At 40.3% G+C, this 22,228-nt stretch overlaps 4 protein-coding genes across 6 annotated transcripts; all 4 read right to left on the bottom strand.

Moving 5' to 3' along the window:
* Positions 1–810: 810 nt before the first annotated feature.
* On the bottom strand, positions 811–16,262 carry LOC114723590 (endo-1,4-beta-xylanase 5-like). 2 transcript variants are annotated; one of them, XM_028909785.1, is made up of 8 exons: positions 16,188–16,262; positions 3,371–3,405; positions 3,135–3,297; positions 2,778–2,950; positions 2,591–2,692; positions 2,354–2,500; positions 1,325–1,963; positions 811–1,201 (listed from the first exon to the last, which is right to left on the bottom strand). In XM_028909785.1, exons 1-8 carry the CDS (start codon positions 16,255–16,257, stop codon positions 866–868), a joined length of 1,665 nt encoding a protein of 554 aa, XP_028765618.1. In that variant the 5' UTR covers positions 16,258–16,262; the 3' UTR covers positions 811–865. The 2 variants fall into 2 exon arrangements, with proteins under 2 accessions (XP_028765618.1, XP_028765619.1); XM_028909786.1 differs by lacking the exon at positions 16,188–16,262 and adding an exon at positions 3,499–3,573.
* On the bottom strand, positions 4,654–8,058 carry LOC114723591 (protein NUCLEAR FUSION DEFECTIVE 4-like). The gene is made up of 3 exons (XM_028909787.1): positions 7,678–8,058; positions 6,705–7,510; positions 4,654–5,614 (listed from the first exon to the last, which is right to left on the bottom strand). Exons 1-3 carry the CDS (start codon positions 8,014–8,016, stop codon positions 5,164–5,166), a joined length of 1,596 nt encoding a protein of 531 aa, XP_028765620.1. The 5' UTR covers positions 8,017–8,058; the 3' UTR covers positions 4,654–5,163.
* A 2,145-nt stretch (positions 16,263–18,407) lies between the features above and the next one.
* LOC114723673 (protein NUCLEAR FUSION DEFECTIVE 4-like) lies at positions 18,408–18,887 on the bottom strand. Its single transcript, XM_028909900.1, has one exon. The coding sequence runs from the start codon at positions 18,807–18,809 to the stop codon at positions 18,408–18,410; it is 402 nt and encodes a 133-aa protein (XP_028765733.1). The 5' UTR covers positions 18,810–18,887.
* Positions 18,888–18,910: 23 nt separating this feature from the next.
* On the bottom strand, positions 18,911–21,469 carry LOC114723592 (protein NUCLEAR FUSION DEFECTIVE 4-like). Of its 2 annotated transcripts, XM_028909789.1 has the most exons (3): positions 21,002–21,469; positions 20,029–20,834; positions 18,911–19,015 (listed from the first exon to the last, which is right to left on the bottom strand). In XM_028909789.1, the coding sequence occupies exons 1-3, from the start codon at positions 21,338–21,340 to the stop codon at positions 18,982–18,984; spliced, it is 1,179 nt and encodes a 392-aa protein (XP_028765622.1). In that variant the 5' UTR covers positions 21,341–21,469; the 3' UTR covers positions 18,911–18,981. The 2 variants fall into 2 exon arrangements, with proteins under 2 accessions (XP_028765622.1, XP_028765623.1); XM_028909790.1 differs by lacking the exon at positions 18,911–19,015 and having other exon boundaries at positions 20,025–20,834; positions 21,002–21,468.
* Between the last annotated feature and the right edge of the window lie 759 nt (positions 21,470–22,228).

Genomic DNA, 22,228 nt, shown 5'->3' with positions numbered 1-22,228 from the left:
TCTTTTACCGATTTTTCCGAAGTTTTATGATTATGGAGTTCATAAAGCGAACGTATTCCCGTAATTTTGAGCTGGCTTTTCACATGCATTGGCGACCTTCTCAAATACAGGGACAACGATTTCTATTCATGCTTGTCTTCGAAAGGAGACAAAGGATTCGGGAAAGATTCTCAGAGTGAATATTTTGCCAAGGAAGCAATCTTATCTTGCGTTTGATGTAGAAACTTGCTTTTTCGGCCTCACAAGTTGTTTTTTTTCCTTCTCTGGCTTTTGGATTGTCTGCTGAGGAAGATGGATGTGATTTGCTTGTTTGTGTGATATTATCAAGTTGAAGAAAAATTGCTCTCACGAAACATTTTTTTTATATACATAATGAAGATCTGTAGATCAATAAAGTCAATGGGAAAGATCATATCATGCTGAAGGTTGAAAAGATTCGCGACTGTCATGATTCTAATTCGCTGTGTTTTTAAATAAAGATCTTGAACCTTTTCAGCAAATTTCAAAAAAGTAAGATCAGTGGTCCCAATCCAGTGCATTAATCGAGAGGGCCGAACACTTTGGTATGTGTGAATGTATGTGTGGGCTTTCTTGAAAATGCATTGCAAGACTTTTTCAGTATTTGATTTCTTGATGTGAGCGCATAGTCTCCTGGATTGCTAACAACTAATCTTAAGCTAAGCATTTTGAAACCAGAAAAGGCCAGGGAACTCTATTTCTGGCGTTGTAAAGCACACAGCCGAGATTTACATCATGGCGATTAATGCAGCTACGAAGGTGATACATAAAACTAGTACACATCTGGCAAGATTAAGATGCGGCTACTGCAGGGTTAATTAAAAGAACGTTGAGGCGAGTGAGCGAGTCACAATGTAATAGTAAAATGTCTAGTTTCTTGACCTTGAGAAAGGGAGAAAGTTGAATTTGCAGTTTTGTTGCCATATTGGATTCCGATTCTATATTCTCCCAAGAACCCATAAAAGCTAAAGGAACCATGTTGATCTGTCAATCCCTTTACACTGCAGGTTTGCCATTCTTGAATAAGTTTATCCACCACATCCCCTGCTGGAAGATTCCTGAAACCACCGTCCGTGAGGCACATTTGATAACACCCTTGAGGGTGAAATGCTGTCCATAGCATTATGCCATTCACACTAGGGTGAGAGAATCCTTCTCTTAGCACGTCTTCCAAATAGCTAGCCTGCACACAAAATCGATAGTTCCGTTATATGGTTTTCAGTTAGTATAACCAAATCAGAAGTTAAGAGTAATTAAACCACATTCGGTCAAAGGAACGGAAGATCGATCAGCTTATGTTGATGACCTGTGTATTTTTATCAAGAGTCTTGCTGATGTCGACTTCAGTAAACCAAATGGGGATTCCAAGGGTTGCCAACTTGTCTAGGATTGCTCTGATAAGAGGAGGATTCGGTATTGTGAAGTGACCTTCTAAGCCAATCCCATCCATAAAGATACCATGTTGCCTCAATTGTTGTAACCTTGAGATGTACGAGTCAACAGTGGAATTTACATCACAGCAAGTCTCAACAACATTAAAGTCATTCATGAACAAGGTTGCTAATGGGTCGGATGTATGTGCTGTCTGGAAGAACTGGAATGAGGCAGCAGGTCCAAGTCGTCGCTCATAGAAATTGAAGTGGAGCATCTCGTTGCTGACATCCCAGTGTATGAACTCCTCTTTGTATTTGCTCATTAAACTTTGAATCCGAGAACTCACAGCAGATTGTAACTGCGGACCGGTAAGGTTATGAACCCATGCTGGTGTGTATTTAGGATCTTCCCAGAATATGTTGTGGCCTCTTGCTATGAGCTTGTTTTCTCTCACAAATTGCATCATCTGATCTGGAATGGTGTAGTCGATCTTGCCTTGGTCAGGCTCTGTTGCGTACCATTTGAGCTCATTTTCAAATACTACAGCATTGAACCGCTTCACAAACCAGTTCTGCAGGCACAAATGGGAAGATTTTCGTTTTTGTTTTTCATATCTATGTTGTCAAAAATGTTGTTTGACCCATTCATTGGTTTATGGGCTACGAAATATCTAATCAGGCCCAATCCATATAAAGACTAAGTAATAATGGCCTTGCGGTTCTAATTTTGTCATGGTGTTACTGGAATAGACTAGGTAATTTATCAACAAGGTTGGATCTAGCGGAAGGGACCAGTTCTTCATAATATGACGAACCAAGATTCGAATCCCACTGGAAGAGGTGTCCACATTTAATGCCCGACAGCACCTCGAATAAGATTGCCTCCAATAGGAAGATACCTATGCTTGGGGGGAGGGAAGAATGGACCAAGTAATTTATAAACGAATGTAGGAGGTAGAAACCTGGTATGGCATATTGCCAAGGATGGTCTTTGCAATAGCAGATCCGAAAGGGAAGTCTTTAGAGACCTGCTCTACAGTGATGGCGGCTCCTGGCAATCTGTCTCCATTTGATTCGGACACATGAATAGTTACGGCTCGCTTTCTTTTCTGTGAATTTCAAAGTGGGAACAGATTTAAATTCTGTTCATACATGAATCAAATATATGCTGAAGAAACATTAAACTCAAATGCACGCACAGTGTTGATGATATACTGTTGATTAACTCTCCACTGCTGTTTCGTAAATGGCTGCAAAGAAGGACTGGCCAGGGCTATTTTGATGTCACTACCATAAGCGTTCTGCAGCATTAGAACAAGCAATCAACTATGTTAGAGGATTGAAGCTGTTTAGGAGGCTGCAAAATTTCAACAAATTGAAAGGAACCTGAAAGAAGAGTATTGATAATTTTGATGAGGAATCCAGAACAAATCCTCCTTTAAGAAATGACCAGCAGCCAGGCTTGGCCAAAACTGTGCCAATGCAGTCATATGCCATATTTCCCGTTTGGAGGGTTGCCCTTACTAGACCTGAACTTCCACTTTCGACTCTTACCCAAACTGTAAAATATCATAGGCCTCAGCATCGTCACAGTACAATACCAGTATAAAACACAGAATCTAAGCCGTCAATCACATTGCAAAAATATAGGAGGAGAAAGAGAGTAAAGAAGATAATTTTCTAAACATCGGATACATTACAAAAATGAAAGTAGGAGAAAGAGAGCAAAGAACACCACCCAACTGGAGAAACAGTAGATTGTCCCCTGAGTGAGGTTGTGCAAAACCAATGAAGGCATAATATAACCATGGCCCTCCTCAACACCCTGACTCTGAGAGGAGAACTGAGGGAGATGACTGTTCAAAATTCCTCCCATGTAAAGCGGCTCCTCGGGCTCCCTTTTGCACTGTCAAGGAAGCATGTACATTGGAAACAGACACAACCTTAATCTTTTCAATCCCATGTTGAAAACATCTTACCTCTGTGTACGCAGTGGAGTCATAGATGGGTCCATCTGCAATGCAGAACACAAAATAACATCACACACCGGGAATCCCAGTCAACTTACTAGTTGACACTCAGATTAGAGGAAAAAGGGAAAGAGAACCGTATAAAGTGGAAACCAAGGAAGCACAGACGAAGAGAACTAAGCCAAAGAATGGAATAATATTTCCCATGTGTAGGACTTTGGAGGGTGATGGTGGTCACTTTCCTTCTGGAACAGTGAAGACGATGAATTTGGAAGTCCAGACTGTGGTGAAAGAGAATGGTTTGGCATATATGTACAAAGGCCCCTGTGGTTGTCCTATCTTTGACCTATTCTTACTCGTAAAGAAAAGTGTACCTTTAAGTTTTTAGAGGTTAATGACAATGAGAGGTGGTATCACAAGGCAACAGGAGAATTCTGAACAGAGACCCGTGGTAGGCTGGATCACATGGCTCTACGTGAAACATAAAGCTCCATGTGACTGTCACTTAAGTGACAATTTTATTACCAGCCTGTGTTTTTGTGTGTGTATGTGTAGATACTCTATAATGCTTTGCAGCTGGCAAATTTTACTACTTTGGCTTATCTTTTCAGTGATTGTCAATTTACCAGTCGCACACAATTTCTAAACGTCATTTATAACTTTACCAAGACTTAACAAATACAATTACTTCATTCGGCATTACCCATCCTGACCTATTCTACAGTCTTCCCCTCCTTTTGATCTTCCCAAGCTCACACATTTGGATCGGTTCTTTCCCACGGCGAGCCCGGATTAATAATGGCGGGTAACAAATGAGGATCCTAATGATACAGTAGCAAGGCCCAATTAAGTCGTATCTAACTGATTGAAAGCAATTCATCCACTCATCCTCCCAACCTTAGTTTGAAGCAGTTGGATCGATTACGGAGAGATGGCATGAGAACAAAAGGCCCATTTTTTTGGGTTTTTTTTTTGGGTGGGGGGGGGGGTGGTGTTGGGAATTTATGATTCGTTTCCTGCGACTCCAAAGCATGCTTTTCCTTCTTTTTGTTTTCCCCCGTAGTAGACTCTTAATAAGTAGAAAATATCATAGTAAACCTTAGAGAGATGCTCACATGTAATATAACATCCAACTAAAATAACTCAAACAGAATTACCTTCACCGGAAGAAGAATACATCTGCACGATTTTTAAAAAAAAAAAGAAAAAGTAGAAATCGTTACAATGAAGCTTCCATGATTGCATTAATTACTCGGTCGCATGCGAGCTCCCTCAGGGGACAGATGGATATGGAAAAAACGCTTTTGAATTGTGATAAGCAACAGTCATGAAGAGGACGACCCCTTCGTCATACATATTTTAAAAAGAGAAAGGCCTTTTTTTTTTTTGGGGGGGGGGGGGGGTTTGTGTTGGGGGCAGAGAAGAGAGAGTGGTTGAACTAATGAAGTTGTGCTCACTTTATCTGACTAAGGCGTCTTAAATACAAGGAAATCTCTATAGGCAGAGGGAAAATCAAAATCCCAGATTACAGTGCTAAATATAGGCACACTTCCGATCTTGTGTCCAGCACGAAACAGCATTTTGTTTTAAATATTACTAAAAAAACGATTCATCATCAACAAGACAACAACAGTAACAACGCTGACTTATTGCGGCTAATTTTTTTGCCGATAGAACCAACTGAGGATACATGAGAAGTGGACAATGAAGGAATAAGCTAACTTTGGCGTGAAGAAACCAGGATATCACCGAGCAAAAACCCATCAATCCCACGATTCTTGAGCCATCTTCGTACTCTTCAGCTATCTAATATTCTTGCTGGCTGAAATCTTTCTGTAAACATTCTTGGTTCTGAAGGACAACAAAATGTCCAACAAGAACCCAACAATGCATGCGGCGGCCATGATTATGAAGACAAGCCTGTAACAGTGGGCTCCGACGCAGGTGTTGCCGCCTCCTGCGACGGCAGTAGCCTCCATATCGTATAATATGCCGGCGAGGAGGCCGGAGAAGAGGAAAGATCCGAGGGGAAGATTGAGGATGAGGATGTTGTAGATGAGACCGTAGTATTTGAGTCCAAATAGTTCAGAAGCCGTAGGGACCGTCACGGCCAGACGCACTCCATAGCAAATGCCAACCACCATAGAGCCAACATAGAGGGAACCAGGCACGGCGGTGGCCATGAGTATGTATCCCACGCCCATCAGAATCTGAGACGCCGCGTTCCATAGAGGTCTAGGTGTTGCCGCTTTCCTGTCCACACATGAGCCCCATCCATTTCACGTCAACTATGTTTACAATTTTGACTAACAATTTGGGTTAGATTCAGCTGTCATTTTCCACTTGATGTCCCATATTTTACCTAACTTCCTTACTTTCGCCTTGGTTTTCTTTGGTATTAAAAAGTCCTATGAAATCATTTATCTTAAATCACATGTACTGCGCAAGATACACAAAATATTTAATTTAAGAATCGACCGGGAGGATAGTTTTTCTTCTACATTTATAATAAAACTATGAGATAGGGCAGAATGTACGAAAGTCAACACCCATAAAGACAGAAAGGAAACATGCCTATATCAGGTGCTGCAGACTCCAAAATATCCTAGGAGGCCCTGGTAACTCTAGCTCCTCTTAAACCTTTCTATATGACGGGAAAAAATGGGGAGAATGATAATTAAAGACCTTATAATTAAGAATGTTGATACTAAATCGGGAACTCATTATAATTGATATTCCCCAAATTCACCGCTCATTTTTCCTATATTTCAATTTTGGAAATTTTTTGAAAAATACTGATTCAGAGGTTCTTAGCTGTCATTCTTCCAAAAAAAAAAATCTAAAAAATATCTGAGGCTCTGTAAATCAAAAAGTCACATGCACCCGATACATGAAAGGAAAACCCAACTATATCCAGATTTGATCGACAAAGAGACTAATATATATAAGCTGGGGTTGTAAATAATCTTAACAAATCAAACCTCTTGTGAAAATCAGCTGTACGCAGCCAATTCCATGGTGGCTTGGCAGGACGCTTCTGCGGGGGTTCTTATAAGTTCGAGGGAAGTTTATTATTTGTAAATTGCATAAACTTTTAATGAAAAAAAATTATATTTTACTGTGTTATACATATATCAATATAATTAGATGATTTGGAGGGGGCTCAACTGCATAAGAACCATCCTCTCATATAAATAGTTGACACGAATTAAAAACCATCCCTTTTTGTTATTTACTTTTCTGGCCGAAATCTCATTTTTTGTTTTATACGAGCAAGAAAGCGTGAGTTATGGAAATTGGACCGGGTAGACTGACTTCAGGCAAGCCAAGGACGGTTACTTACTTGATGAAGTATTCGGAAACCGAACCCGATATGATCCGCCCGAAGAAACCCCAAATACTTGTAAGCGCCACAAAAATGGAGACGTCGGAGTATCCGAGTGCCAACCCGATTTGACCCATATTGTTCATCACCGCCAGACCCGTTCCAACCCCGCACAGAAACGACACAAACAAAATCCAAAAATCCATCGTGCTCAGCGCCTCTGCTATCGTGTGTTCCTCTCCCACCACTGGCCTCCTCCTCCTCCTCACAACCACCTCCGGCCCCGCCTCTTCTCTCACCTTCTCCTCATTCTGAAGCAACGGTTCCTTCCCCTCTTCTTCAATATCCAGAATCGGCAAGCCTTTGAAGTATGAATGTAAAGGAATGACCAACGGCGACGTCAACAGAACTAGTAGACCACCGGCGAACACTCGAGACACGAGCGTGCTGGGGTCGGGTATGAATCCAAAAATCAATAAATAAACGGCGACGATGACTGCGAGGCCGTTCAGTATGCCGAAATACTTGGATTCTTCTTCGTTCTCGGCTGCTGTAGAAGCAGGGGGAGACTCGCGGAGGAAAAAGATGCCGGTGAGGCAGACGGCGAAGGGAATTAAGGAGAGCATAACGAGGAAGGAAGAGGGATCGTCAGCAAACAGAGCAGAACAGAGATCTGTGAATATCCCGGTGCTTAACCCAACAAATCCTTTCAGAATGCCAGAAACCGGCCCTCTGTTTTTCCGAAAATTTCGTATGCACGTCACTAACACTGCCGTGTTCATCCAAGTCGTGCTATTCCCTCCCAAGCACAAAAATATGCACATCTATACAGAAGCAGTAAAAGTTAATTACAGAATGTAAAGTCGCTCGGCACACAAAGATTCATTTATGACGCAGAAGACATAAAAATGGAACTTTCCCGGAGATAATGAGTTGATGATGAGGCCCACATGGCAGTTGCATAGGGAATTGGACTGAGCGTATTCATTACCTGCCAGTAGGGAAGTGGTTGGATCCTTTGACTAACGACGAGCCACTGGACGCCGTAACCGAGGAGACCTTCAAGGGAGCCGATGAGGAGGATGGCCCAAGTAGGAAAACGGTCGGAAGCGAGGCCGGCGAGGAGTCCAAAGGCCTTGCCCACATCTTTGGCGACGGAGAGATTGTTGAGCTCGATCTGGGTGAGATGCATAAGGGATTTGAGGGCACGGGAGTAGTTGGAGAAAGTGTAGTTGTTGCCAGAAATAGATTGAATCCAGACGGCGGTGACGAGGCCGAGCCATTTGCTGGCGGTGGAACGGGAAAGAGAGGATAACTGGAAGAAGCCCATTGAAAAAGACGAGGAAGAAAAGAGGAGAAGCGGATAGTTGGGCCTGGAGTGGGCGGAATGTACATTTATAGCGATAGTTTTTGAGACAAGTTGCGTCCGGTCGGCTGAGGAGGAGCCGACGATATGACGATTAAAAATAATTCAACAAAAGAAACAGGGAAAGAGAGAGGAGGCGCAGCGCAAGTGAATGCGGCGACGGCTTTGGATGGGGCCCAAAAGCAGGCCGTACCCGTTCATCTCATCTCAGGAACGAAAGTATGGACCGTACGTTACTTGACGCTGGTCACTTCTGATGCGGAAATGGTGGGCGCTCCTCCGGATCAAGCCACTAGGATCAGAGATGAGATGAAAAGTGAATCTGTTGTGCCTTTTGTACAATTTTTTTTCTTACCAGTAGTATAATTGATATAAGACCTATTTAACCACTCTTATAATTCTAAATATAAGATTTTTATACAAGTTGTATAAGGATTTTATATTTAGGACTGGATAAGTAATTTGATTAGTGCAAGTAGAACACATTACATTACTACAGTACTTGACTGCTTGGTATTTTCCGTTCAAGTTGCAATCACGGTTTCTACCCTTTTTTTTCAAATTCATAATTGTTGTGTTTTTGTTCTGTTGCAGGACAAGTTGGACAGGAACTTACCAAAACTCAGGGTCGAGGGGTCGATTGTCTTTGGTAGGAAAAGAAAAGGGGTTGGTAGTCTCTTGAAAGGATGGGAGAGAACAAACAAACAAAATGGAAGACGAGAATCAAATGCGGATGAATTGTTTGAGACTGGAGGGTTTTTGCGTCTGGAATTGCAACAATAATGAGGAAGGTTGTTTTATTCTAAACGAGGAACGCAACATACAGGGACGTGAAGTCCTGATTTCACAGGGCCTTGTTTCCACTCTTTCAATGACGGCAACGCATTCATATCAAATTAGGGCAAGCAGTGTATTGTATACGTCTCTGCCACGTCAATTTTTTTTATTGTAATTTCAAATAATCCAACAGATCTCATTTGTTTCCCACTTGCACGAGCTGTTCATGTCAATTCTATTTAAAATTACATTTGACTATGATCGGCATTAAAAGTTAAAGCACGCCAACTCATGGCTAACCCCACATTATCTTATTAATATGTTTTTAGTAAAATATATCTATATATAAAGCCTATCTGGTGTTGGCTAATAAAAAAGAAAAAGCCTATCTAGTCAATATCATGGATACCAATATAAGATCTATATCAAGTCGTGTAATTCACAAATTATGAACAACATTACTTATTCCTCAAAAGATTTATGATTCATGAATTATAAAAGAGCAAGTGGTTTTAACGTGAACGTTTTAATATTTTATTAGTTAAAAAATCAAATAAACAAAAGCAATAATCCATGGGCAGTGCGTGCTGGGTGCCGTGGACAGTGGCGTTTCGGGTTCCAAAGGCCGTACCCCGCCAAGGCCTTTGTATTAGACTCATTTTTTTATTTCGATTCAAAACCAACGTTGCTTTTTATGGAATAAAAAATTATTTGAACGACGGTATGACTATCACATTACTTGGATTGAATCCGCTCCAAGTTGTAAAAAACCATGGTTTTAAGATCCAAACCATGATTTGGGTCCTAGACTTGTCAAACACCCAGGAAAAAACAGAAATTATGGTTTTGGATCAAAACCATGGTTTCAGAAGAAATGAATCATTTTGCTTTTGGCTCAAATGAGAGAGTATGATTGTGCCTGTAGAGTAGATCTTAACGATAATATGATTTTAACATTCCTCAATTATTTTTTTAATAAAAAAAATTCGATTCAGAACCAACGTTGCTCTTTATGGAATAAAAAATTATTTGAACGACGGTATGACCATCACATTACTCCGATTGGATCCGTTCCAGGTTGTCTTGTAGAATTTCGATGATCAACGTTTGCATATTCTCAATATTTTATATTTCCCGTTTCAAATTAAGTGTGCAATTTCCTGCTTTTTGGGTTTGTTCTGCGTCCCTTATCAACTTATCACATGCATACATACATATATGTGAATATATATGGATTTGGATCCTCTCAGAATCCTTTTTTCTCCTTTTCTTCTCAGAATCTCATCTCTACCATTGGATCAAATAATGCATGGTTCAGATTTAATATTTTAAAAAACAGATGTCCACCTTCTCTCTCCTATTTATGTAATGTTATAATAGTTTTATAAAGTATGAAATCTGAACCATGCATTATTTGATCCAATGGTAGAGATGAGATTTTGAGAAGAAAAGGAGAAAGAAAGATTCTGAGAGGATCCAAATCCGAATATATACTCTTTTAATTTTAAATATAAAATTTTTTTTATAGTGTAATTTACACTATAAAAAAGATTTTATATTTAGGGCAAGAGAAAGTATATAAATATTCAAACCAGATCCGGCCCCACGTACTTCTCACTCGATGTCTTTCAGAAATATAGAAGCTCGCTGCTTCTTCACATGAAAGATTCCTTTTCTCCTCCTTCCTTTTCTTTGGTACAAGTATGAGTAATCTGGTGGTTGAATCCATTGATTTCATAAGTCTGCTCGACTGGGGAGACTGAGTGATTTGATTCATTCATTTTGTGATCAAATTGGCTTATTATTCAATAGTTTTTCCAAAATTAATTTAATTAATGTCGTCGCAATCGTGAAATTTTTTTGGCCTTTCACTGTCAAGTTACTAAGAAATAAGCGTCTAGGAGGATAGGATATAAAATATTAAAATAAAAATATATATAAAAATGGATGGCTGCATCATTCATGCATGTGGCCGGGAGCTGTTAAAAATTTGAAAAATTAGAAATAGTTACTTCTATATCGAAGCAGACAATGAGCCTCCACTGTTGTGTGTCTTGCGATGAATGTATAAAAAGGACTGAATGGAGTATAAGAATTAGCTAGGTTTGAATTTAGTTCTTAATTTATCATTTGTTAAAATCAACTTCCATAACTTACTATTGATATATACGTATAAATATATATTATAGAAACTAATATTATGTAGGAATATTTCAAAAAGATTATGTTTTTTTTTTTTGGGAGGGGGTTAAGTGGGTAATGCTCCAATTTTAAGTATGGGGCAGACTTTCGGTCGATCCAACAAAATTAAGTACTAACATTTAGACAGTGGAAAACGTTTGTTTTTTGTTTTCCAGAATTTGGGAAGGGAATTGGATCACTAATCAGTGGAAGGCATGAGTGAGAGAACACAGCAGTGTTATGCAGGTGTTGTGAGGCGCCGATCATCAAAAAATCCAGCAACATGTGAGTCCTAGTTTGATGTGATCGACAGCCTCACCAATCAAACCAAACAAAAATAGGAACAATAGAAAATATCTTTGGATCTACGGCCCCTGCGTGGCTTCCACTTTTCATTTATTTGTCCTTGTCCTCATTATTCAGTGCGCTGTGTCCCTCGTGTGCGCCTTCTCTTCGCACCTTACCTTTCCCTTTCTCCCAATTTTGGTCCCCCGGCTTCACTATCAACAATTACCATCTCCTCATGGTACTCACAAATATCAAATTGAAGCCTCTACTTCATAGTCACGTACCTATTTGCCCCCGCTTGGGTTTCCGAGGCCTCCGGCCGGCCGGCCGCCATGGAGGGAAAGCCTCCTCCATGAAAACCAGTTCATTCTTGTTAACAACATCACAAGGAGTGATCAACTGATTAATTAAAGAGGGATAAATAAAACAGGTGATGAAGGATCAAAATAATCATGGAGACATGAGAGAGACAGACGGCGGTTGGTGGGAGGGGAGGGCTTTGATGTGACTTGAAGACAACTACTAAACACCCACCAGCACCCCCAGCTGATGTTATTGCTTATTCACATACATAAGCCCCCCACGGCTAGTCCTCTAATTACGAAGCGTCTTCTCATATTGGCCCCGCTTTTATGATAAGAGCACACATATTCAGCACCAATCCAAAACAAAACTGCCTTAATTCCATGCCAGGTTTGCATCCATCACATGGTTTGTCCCATTTCGATAGATTGCGTAAGGGGCTGATCCACTCATTCTTCCTGCCCAAAAAAAAAAAAAAAAAAACAGCCAAAAGCACTACTTAAGTTCTGCCATTTTATTAAGCTTATGTGGCCTAACGTCCGCCACATCAAAATATCATGTAGATATGATCACTCCCCTCTGGATATTTCTGCTCAGCCTGCTACACTATTGACATTGTTACTTAAATTTAGTTATATATATACTCCTCCGGTCCTAATTATAAGACCCAATTGACTTATTTGAGGAGATTAAGGAAGTAAGTTAAGTTGGTTATTTATAATAAATAAGTGTTGTCATTCCTAAAATATCCTTGCTAATTAAGTATATTGGCTCAAACTATCATTATTAGAAGGATTATCTTGGAAAAAATGCATAAATATAAGAGACAAAATGAATTGGGGTCTTATAATTAAGACCAAATAAAAGTCAAATGGGGTCTTAATAAAGACCGGAGGAGTATATACACACACAGAGTCTTCATATATATTTTTGTATGAAATTAATGATCAATACGAACATTATGGAATTGAAGTTTAAAGTTGTTACGTTGAATGTATGCATCATCATGAGCATGGGAATGGGTTATTTGAATTGGAGAGCCCTGGGGATCATTGAAGTTATTGGGAAGAAGCAAAATGAAAGCATGACGATGTATCTTGCACGAGTACGCCTCTCCCTCGGACACGCTTTGCTCAACCACACCACTTTTCATCATTTGCGTTGTTCCATCACTTCTTCTAACTCAGTTGCGTTCTATGTGTAATCCACGTTATGTATCCACTCGCTTTTCATGCTCTCCCATCTTATCCGATCACAAACGATGATTTCTTATCTCTGGATTAAGAGAAATTGTATCTTTTTATTTAATGTCGATGTAAAGCGGGATTGAGTTGGGATAATAAATTAAGGATGGGGACCCGACCCAGCGAGCAGGATTGGGGATATGGATGGAGATGCATCAATACGCATATGTGAATAAGCTCAAATTTGACCCTTGGGACTTTCTGTGGTCACCCAATCCAAATATCGACCCGTACAGATCTACTTCTTCATTATCACTTTTGTCTTTTTATTCGCAAAGATGCTACTTGCCAGACAATTAATGAGACAACGTCACATATTCATATGATATGTGTCACTCACAATTCTCAACGTGCCCTGATGACTTTGCTTTTTTTTTTTTTAATTTCAATTAGTCTGCACCCTAAATGGGTTTGTTGTGGAACATGACACTCATTTCCAGCGCAACACCCCGGCCCACACCCTTATAATCCACGCCTTCAGATTTCTTTTCAAATCTAACATTAACTAATATGCATTTGTTTTATTGTGTGTGAAGGTACCCCATGTATATGTTTATATGCGCATCAACTAATATGCATGGTTCTCCCGCCTTGTCTGGACTAAATCAAGCACACTCACCCATCCTGTAAAATTGTTCATTCACATAATGCGCGTCATCCTGACTACCCAACGAACACTATGCATGTGAAGACAACATACTACCTCCGGTACTTAATATAAGATATTGTTTGACTTTTATTTTGATCATAAATATAAAATCTCAATCCTTTTTGTCTCTCATATTATGCATTTTTTTTTCAAGACAGTCCTTCTAATAATGGTAGTTCTAACCAATACACTTGATTATTAAGAATGTTTTAAGAAAGGCAACACATATTTATTACAAATAACTAATTTAACTTATTTTCTTAATCTCCTTAAATTAGTTAACCAGCTCTTATAATTAGGATTAGAGATAGTATTACCAAAGATTATATTAGCATCAGCATTAATTAACAATCTAAATTGTGATGTCAAGTGCGTTTAATTAATCACACTAGCTGACTCTGGGTTCTAGTATGTACAAACAATGGAGCATACTAAGGAGACATGCTCATAATCATTTTGCAGACGGAAAATCTCATTGTGTGTGCGCCGCACAAACCCAATCTTTCCATCGGTCTCACGCCTACGTACTCTCTTCATTAGCCCTTCCACAAAGCCCTTTTCTTTTTGCCGGCGGGAGGCCCAGAACAATCGATTTAAATTGGTGGACGCTATTATGCATTATTTATGAATTTATAATAAATTTCATCATGACAATGAGCTACACATACTTATCTACGATGTTATTATAGGAAACCGCACTGCCTTTTAAATGATGAGCAGTCAGCAATGCTATTCTCTCTCTAGATTCATTAATGAATGGTGAACAAAAGAGCTCATAACAGGCGATGAGGCATGCTATTTATTGTTAAAACTTAAAAATGTCACAGAAATGGGGGGTGAACCATTTGAAATGTACATGTATACGTATTCTTGCTATCGCGTTGGCCCCATTGCTTGCCATCTCCTAATAAAGTTGTCCGCATCAGATGAATTTTTTTCAAAAAAAAAAAAAAAATTAAAGAATCATACATGTGAGGAAGGGCGGGAACATAACTAAATTACTGAGGAGTCCAGCACGACTGGGTTCTGGGGTCCCACACGCCGGGGATCAAGAACTTGTGGCGTGCCACGCCATACACGTTGAATGATCCGAAATTCCGACGGTCCAGCAACACCTTCCCTGGGTTTCCCGGCGATGCTCCGCTTCCGAACACCCCGTTGCACGACGTGAAATATTTTTTGGCCTTTCACTGTCAAGTTACTAAAAAATAAGCGTCTAGGAGGATAGGATATAAAATATTAAAAATAAAAATATATATATAAAATGGATGGCTGCATCATTCATGCATGTGGCCGGGAGCTGTTACAAAATTTTGAAAAATCAGAAATAGTTACTTCTATAGCAGACAATGAGCCTCCAGCTGTTTGTGTCTTGTGATGAATGTATAAAAAGGACTGAATGGAGTATAAGAATTAGCTAGGTTTGAATTTAGTTCTTAATTTATCATTTTTTTAAAATCAACTTCTATAACTTACATTTTGATATATACGTATACATATATATTATACAAACTAATATTATGTAGGAATATTTCAAAAAGATTATGTCATATTTTTTTTTTTTTTTGGGGGGGGGGAGGAGGGGGTTAAGTGGGTAATGCTCCAATTTTTAAGTATGGGGCTGACTTTTGGTGATCCAACAAAATGAAGTACTAACATTTAGACAGTGGAAAACGTTTGTTTTTGGTTTTCCAGAATTTGGGAAGGGAATTGGATCACTAATCAGTGGAAGTCATGAGTGAAAGAACACAGTAGTGTTATGCAGGTGTTGTGAGGCGCCAATCATTAAAAAAATCCAGCAACATGTGAGTCGTAGTTTGATCTGATCTACAGCCTCACCAATCAAACCAAACAAAAATAGGAACAATAGAAAATATCTTTGGATCTACGGCCCCTGCGTGGCTTCCACTTTTCATTTATTTGTCTCTGTCCTCATTATCCAGTGCGCTGTGTCCCTCGTGTGGGCCTTCTCTTTGCATCTTACCTTTCCCTTTCTCCCAATTTTGGTCCCCCGGCTTCACTATCAACAATTACCATCTCCTCATGGTACTCACAAATATCAAATTGAAGCCTCTACTTCGTAGTCACGTACCTATTTGCCCCCGCTTGGGTTTCCGAGGCCTCCGGCAGGCCGCCATGGAGGGAAAGCCTCCTCTGTGAAAACCGGCCAGTTCATTCTTGTTAACAACATCACAAGGAGTGATCAACTGTTTAATTAAAGAGATAAATTATGGATGATGGATCAAAATAATTATGGAGATATGGGGTGAGACAGACGGTGGGGTTGGTGGGCGGGGAGGGCTTTGACGTGACTTGAAGACAACAACTAAACACCCACCAGCCCCGCCAGCTGATGTTATTGCTTATTCATATACATAAGCCCTCCACGGTTAGTCCTCTAATTACGAAGCCTCTTCTCATATTGGCCCCGCTTTTATGATAAGAGCACACATATTCAGCACCAATCCAAAACAAAACTGCCTTAATTCCATGCCAAGTTTGCATCCATCACATGGTTTGTCCCATTTCTATAGATTGCATAAAGGGCTGATCCACTCATCTTACCTCTGTGCACGCTGTGGAGTCATAAATGGGTCCATCTGCAATGCAGAACACAAAATAACATCACACACTGGGAATCCCAGTCAACTCATTAGTTGACACTGAAATTAGAGGGAAAAGGGAAAGAGAACCGTATGAAGTGGAAACCAAGGAAGCACAGACGAAGAGAACTAAGCCAAAGAATGGAATGATATTTCCCATGTGTAGGACTTTGGAAGTTGAGGGTGGTCACTTTCCTTCTGGAACAGTGAAAACGATGAATTAACAAGTCCAGACTGTGGTGAAAGGGAATGGTTTGGCATATATGTACAAAGGCCCCTGTGGTTGTCCTATCTTTGACCTATTCTTACTCGTAAAGAAAAGTGTACCTTTAAGTTTTTAGAGGTTAATGACAATGAGAGGTGGTATCACAAGGCAACAGGAGAATTCTGAACAGAGACCCGTGGTAGGCTGGATCACATGGCTCTACGTGAAACATAAAGCTCCATGTGACTGTTACTTAAGTGACCATTATATTACCAGCCTGTGTTTTTGTGTGTGGATGTGTAGATACTCTATAATGCTTTGCAGGTGGCAAATTTTACTACTTTGGCTTATCTTTTCATTGATTATTAACTTACCAGTCGCGCACGATTTCTCAACGTCGTTTATAAATTTACCAAACCAAGACGGACAAATACCATTGCTTCCTTCGGCATTATCCATCCTGAGCTACTCTGTAGTCTTCCCCTCCATTTGATCTTCCCTAGTTTATACATTTGGATCGGTTTTTTCCCATCGCGAAGCTGGATTAATAACGGCGGGTACATATGAGGATCCTAATGATATAGTAGCAAGGCCCAATTAATTCGTATCTAACTAATTCAAAGCAAGTCATCCACTCATCCTCCCAAGCCCAGTTGGAAGTAGTTGGATCGATTACGGAGAGATGGCCTAAGAACAAAAGGCCCATTTCTTCGGGTTTTTTTTGGGGGGAGGGGTTTGGTCTTGGGAATTTATGATTCGTTTCCTGCGACCCCAAATCATGCTTTTCCTTCTTTTTGTTTCCCCCGGTAGTAGACTCTTAATAAGTAGAAACTATTGTAGTAAACCTTAGAGAGATGCTCACATACAGTATAATACCCAACTACAATGACTCAAACAGAATTACCTTCACCGGAAGAAGAATACATCTGCACGATTTTCTTTTTTAAAGAAAAAGTAGAAAGCGTTACAATGAAGCTTCCATGATTGCATTAATTACTTGGTCGCATGGGAGCTCCCTCAGGGGACAGATGGATGTGGAAAAAACGCTTTTGAATTGTGATAAGCAACAGGCATGAAGAGGACGACCCCTTCGTCATACATATTTTAAAAAGAGAATGGCCTTCTTTTTTTTGTCCTGGGAGGGGGGGGGTTGGGAATTGTGTTGGGGGCAGAGAAGAGAGTCCTTGAACTAACGAGGTTGTGCTCACTTTATCTGACTAAGGGCCTGTTTGGGTGACCCTCAAAACAATGGTTTGGGAGGCAAAACCATGGTTTTGGTGAGATGTCACCCAAACAACATCAATTTTAGGCCAATAATCTGAAACCCTGGTTTCAAGAGAAGTGAATTCATTCTGCTTCGGGCTCAAATTGGAGAGATGATTGTGCTTGTCAGAGTAGATCTCAACAATAATATGATTTTAACATTTCTCAATTATTTTTTTATAAACATATTTAACCTTATATCTTATAAACATATATACACATATTAATTATTTATTAATTACATTATCCTATGTATTATTAATTATGTTGGTAAAAAATATACTATTAACAATTTTATTCCTTCAAATTAAAATATATCATAAAATTTATCTTTTATATAATTATCATATTAACTTATGTTTTTTTTTAGTAATTTGTATATATAAAAAGTACTTCTGATAACAGCTATCCAAACACTCTTACTTCTCAGAATCATTTTTTTACAAAATCTATTCTTCACAGAATCTATTCTCTAAAAACTATTCTCCAAACCATGGTTTGGTTTCATCCAAACACACCCTAAGACGTCTTAAATATAAGGAAATCTCTATAGGCAGAGGGAAAATCCCAGATTACAGTGCTAAATATAGGCACGCTTCCGATCTTGTGTCCAGCACGAAACAGCATTTTGTTTTAAATATTACTAAAAAAATGACTCATCATCAACAACAGCAACAACGCTGACTTATTGCGGCTAATTTTTTTGCCAATAGAACCAACCGAGGATACATGAGAAGTGGACAATGCAGGAATAAGCTAACTTTGGCGTGAAGAAATCAGGGTATCACCGAGCAAAAAGCCCATCGATCCTATTACTCTCGAGCCATCTTCGTACTCGCTGGCTATCTAATATTTTCGCTGGCTGAAATCTTTTTGTAAACATTCTTGGTTCTGAAGGACAACAAAATGTCCAACAAGAACCCGACAATGCATGCGGCGGCCATGATTATGAAGACAAGCCTGTAACAGTGGGCTCCGACGCAGGTGTTGCCGCCTCCTGCGACGGCAGTAGCCTCCATATCGTATAATATGCCGGCGAGGAGGCCGGAGAAGAGGAAAGATCCGAGGGGAAGATTGAGGATGAGGATGTTGTACATGAGACCGTAGTATTTGAGTCCAAATAGTTCAGAAGCTGTAGGGACCGTCACGGCCAGACGCACTCCATAGCAAATGCCAACCACCATAGAGCCAACATAGAGGGAACCAGGCACGGCGGTGGCCATGAGTATGTATCCTACGCCCATCAGGATCTGAGACGCCGCGTTCCATAGAGGTCTGGGTGTTGCCGCTTTCCTGTCCACACACGAGCCCCATCCATTTCACGTCAACTATGTTTACAATTTTGACTAACACGTTGGGTTAGATTCAGCTGTCATTTTCCACTTGACGTCCCATCTTTTTACCTAACTTCCTTACTTACGCCTTGGTTTTCTTTGGTATTAAAAAAGTCCTATGAAATCTTTTATCTTAAATCACATGTAGTGCGGAAGATTCAGAAAATACTTAATTTAGGAATCGATCGGAGGGATATTTTTTCTTCTATATTTATAATAAAACTATGAGAAAGGGCAGAATGTACGAAAGTCAACACCCATAAAGACAGAAAGGAAACATGCCTGTATGCGGTGCTGCAGACTCCAAAATATCGTAGGAAGCCGTCATAACTCTAGCTCATCTTAAACCTTTGTATATGATTGGGAAAATTGGGGAGAATGATATATCAGGACCTTATTATAATTGATATTCCCCAAATTCAGCACTCATTTTCCTATATTTCAATTTTGGAAATTTTTCGAAAAATACTGATTCAAAGGTTCTTAGCTGTCATTCTTCCAAAAACAAAAAATCTAAAAAATATCTGAGGTTCTGTAAATCAAAAAGTTACATGCACCCAATACATTGGTTAAAAAAAAAAACCTATTATATCAAGATTTGATCGGCAAATATAAGCTGGGCTTGTGAATTTAATCTCAACAAATCAAGCCTCTTGTGAAAATCAGCTGTATGCAGCCGAATCCATGGTGGCTCGGCAGGACGCTGCTACGGGGATTCTTATAAGTTCGAGGGAAGTTTATTATTTATAAATTGCATAAACTTTTAATGAAAAAATTATGTTATACTCTTCCGGTCCTAAATATAAAACCTATTTTGTAATGTATCCTAAATATAAAACTTATTTTATAGTGTAATTGTAAATAGGTTTTATATTTAGGACGGAGGAGTACTATACTGTACCTATATCAATATAATTAGATGATTTGGAGGGAGCTCAACTGCATAAGAACCATCCTTTCATATAAATAGGTAACGCTTAATGCTTGATACGAATTAGAGACCATCCCTTTTTGTTATTTATTTTTTTGGCCGAAATCCCATTTTTTGTTTTATACGAGCAAGAAAGCGTGTGTTATGGAAATTGGACCGTCTGGATTGACTTGAGGTAAGCGAAGGACGGTTACTTACTGGATGAAGTATTCGGAAACCGAACCCGATATGATCCGCCCGAAGAAACCCCAAATACTTGTAAGCGCCACAAATATGGAGACGTCGGAGTATCCGAGTGCCAACCCGATTTGACCCATATTGTTCATCACCGCCAGACCCGTTCCAACCCCGCACAGAAACGACACAAACAAAATCCAAAAATCCATCGTGCTCAGCGCCTCTGCTATCGTGTGTTCCTCTCCCACCACTGGCCTCCTCCTCCTCCTCACAACCACCTCCGCCCCCGCCTCTTCTCTCACCTTCTCCTCATTCTGAAGCAACGGTTCCTTCCCCTCTTCTTCAATATCCAGAATCGGCAAGCCTTTGAAGTATGAATGTAAAGGAATGACCAACGGCGACGTCAACAGAACTAGTTGACCACCGGCGAACACTCGAGACACGAGCGTGCTGGGGTCGGGTATGAATCCAAAAATCAATAAATAAACGGCGACGATGACTGCGAGGCCGTTCAGTATGCCGAAATACTTGGATTCTTCTTCGCTCTCGGCTGCTGTAGAAGCAGGGGGAGACTCGCGGAGGAAAAAGATGCCGGTGAGGCAGACGGCGAAGGGAATTAAGGAGAGCATAACGAGGAAGGAAGAGGGATCGTCAGCAAACAGAGCAGAACAGAGATCTGTGAATATCCCGGTGCTTAACCCAACAAATCCTTTCAGAATGCCAGAAACCGGCCCTCTGTTTTTTCGAAAATTTCGTATGCACGTCACTAACACTGCCGTGTTCAACCAAGTCGTGCTATTCCCTCCCAAGCACAAAAATATGCACATCTATACAGAAGCAGTAAAAGTTAATTACAGAATGTAAAGTCGCTCGGCACACAAAGATTCATTTATGATGCATAAGACATAAAAATGGAGCTTTCCCGGAGACAATGAGTTGATGATGAGGCGCCCATGGCAGTTGCATAGGGAATTGGACTGAGCGTATTCATTACCTGCCAGTAGGGAAGGGGTTGGATCCTTTGACTAACGACGAGCCACTGGACGCCGTAACCGAGGAGACCTTCAAGGGAACCGATGAGGAGGATGGCCCAAGTAGGAAAACGGTCGGAAGCGAGGCCGGCGAGGAGTCCAAAGGCCTTGCCCACATCTTTGGCGACGGAGAGATTGTTGAGCTCGATCTGGGTGAGATGCATAAGGGATTTGAGGGCACGGGAGTAGTTGGAGAAAGTGTAGTCGTTGCCGCAAATAGATTGAATCCAGACGGCAGTGACGAGGCCGAGCCATTTGCCGGCGGTGGAACGGGAAAGAGAGGATAACTGGAAGAAGCCCATTGAAGAAGACAAGAAAGAAAAGAGGAGAAGCGGATAGTTGGGCCTGGAGTGGGCGGAATGTATATTTATAGCGATAGTTTTTGAGACAAGTTGCGTCCGGTCGGCTGAGGAGGAGCCGACGATATGACGACTAAAAATAATTCAACAAAAGAAACGGGAAAGAGAGAGGAGGCGCAGCGCAACTGAATGCGGCGACGGCTTTGGATGGGGCCCATAAGCAGGCCGTACCCGTTCATCTCATCTCAGGGACGAAAGTATGGACCGTACGGCGTGCAAGTAGGGCTGTGCAAAAACCCGGTGGTCTGGTATGGTTTGGTCCAACCTGAGCAAACCTGGTCCAGTCTGGTCCAGAAAAAATTGACCCGAAATAAGACTGGACCGGACTGGACCGGACTGGTCTCATCGGGTTGGACTGGACTAGGGACTGGCCCCTCAGACCAATTGGTCCAGTCCAGTTTAGCCTGGTTTTTTTAAATTATTATTTATATAATTTTAATTTGATTTAATTTTTCTATATAAATTTTTTATCTATTCAAATAATCAAGATTTATCTATTAACTTTCTAAGTAATAAGCATGCATATATATTTTCTACAATTTAATATCTATATTGATGAGGATTAATTAATAAAACATGACTTCATTGGGAAATTGAAAAGGAATGATCAAATTTGATAAACTTTGGATTCAAATATGTGCAAAATTTTATATAGTAAGTCACAATCTTCCCTCCTATTGAAAGAAATTTTTTTTTTTAAAAAAATAAATTTAAGTCTGGACTGCCTCGACTAGTCCAGGCAGTCCAGAGGACCAAGTCTAGTCCAACCCGACCTCGGGTTGGCACTGGACTGGACCAGACCTCGGGCTGTTTTTTTCAGCTCGAGGTCTT

Source organism: Neltuma alba, unplaced genomic scaffold (assembly GCF_004799145.2).
Source record: "Neltuma alba isolate B1F8T4 unplaced genomic scaffold, ASM479914v2 tig00012148_pilon, whole genome shotgun sequence".
NCBI lineage: Eukaryota > Viridiplantae > Streptophyta > Magnoliopsida > Fabales > Fabaceae > Neltuma > Neltuma alba.
Note: the sequence above shows the minus strand (reverse complement) of the source record. Positions and strands in the feature narration are given on the sequence as shown.

Bases quoted from the DNA above. Each gene is read 5' to 3' on its own strand.
- LOC114723592 (XM_028909789.1), bottom strand. From the start codon at position 21,340: ATGGGCTTCTTCCAGTTATCCTCTCTTTCCCGTTCCACCGCCGGCAAA. The intron at 20,835-21,001 runs GTAATGAATACG...GCTTCTGTATAG, and splicing joins AACCCCTTCCCTACTGGCAG to ATGTGCATATTTTTGTGCTT. The intron at 19,016-20,028 runs GTAAGTAACCGT...AAGATTTCATAG, and splicing joins GTTTCCGAATACTTCATCCA to GACTTTTTTAATACCAAAGA.
- LOC114723591 (XM_028909787.1), bottom strand. From the start codon at position 8,016: ATGGGCTTCTTCCAGTTATCCTCTCTTTCCCGTTCCACCGCCAGCAAA. The intron at 7,511-7,677 runs GTAATGAATACG...GCTTCTGTATAG, and splicing joins AACCACTTCCCTACTGGCAG to ATGTGCATATTTTTGTGCTT. The intron at 5,615-6,704 runs GTAAGTAACCGT...ATGTGTGGACAG, and splicing joins GTTTCCGAATACTTCATCAA to GAAAGCGGCAACACCTAGAC.
- LOC114723590 (XM_028909785.1), bottom strand. From the start codon at position 16,257: ATGGGAAATATCATTCCATTCTTTGGCTTAGTTCTCTTCGTCTGTGCT. The intron at 3,298-3,370 runs GTAAGATGTTTT...CTTCCTTGACAG, and splicing joins ACTCCACTGCGTACACAGAG to TGCAAAAGGGAGCCCGAGGA. The intron at 2,951-3,134 runs GTTGGGTGGTGT...GATATTTTACAG, and splicing joins GACAATCTACTGTTTCTCCA to TTTGGGTAAGAGTCGAAAGT.
- LOC114723673 (XM_028909900.1), bottom strand. From the start codon at position 18,809: ATGGGCGTAGGATACATACTCATGGCCACCGCCGTGCCTGGTTCCCTC.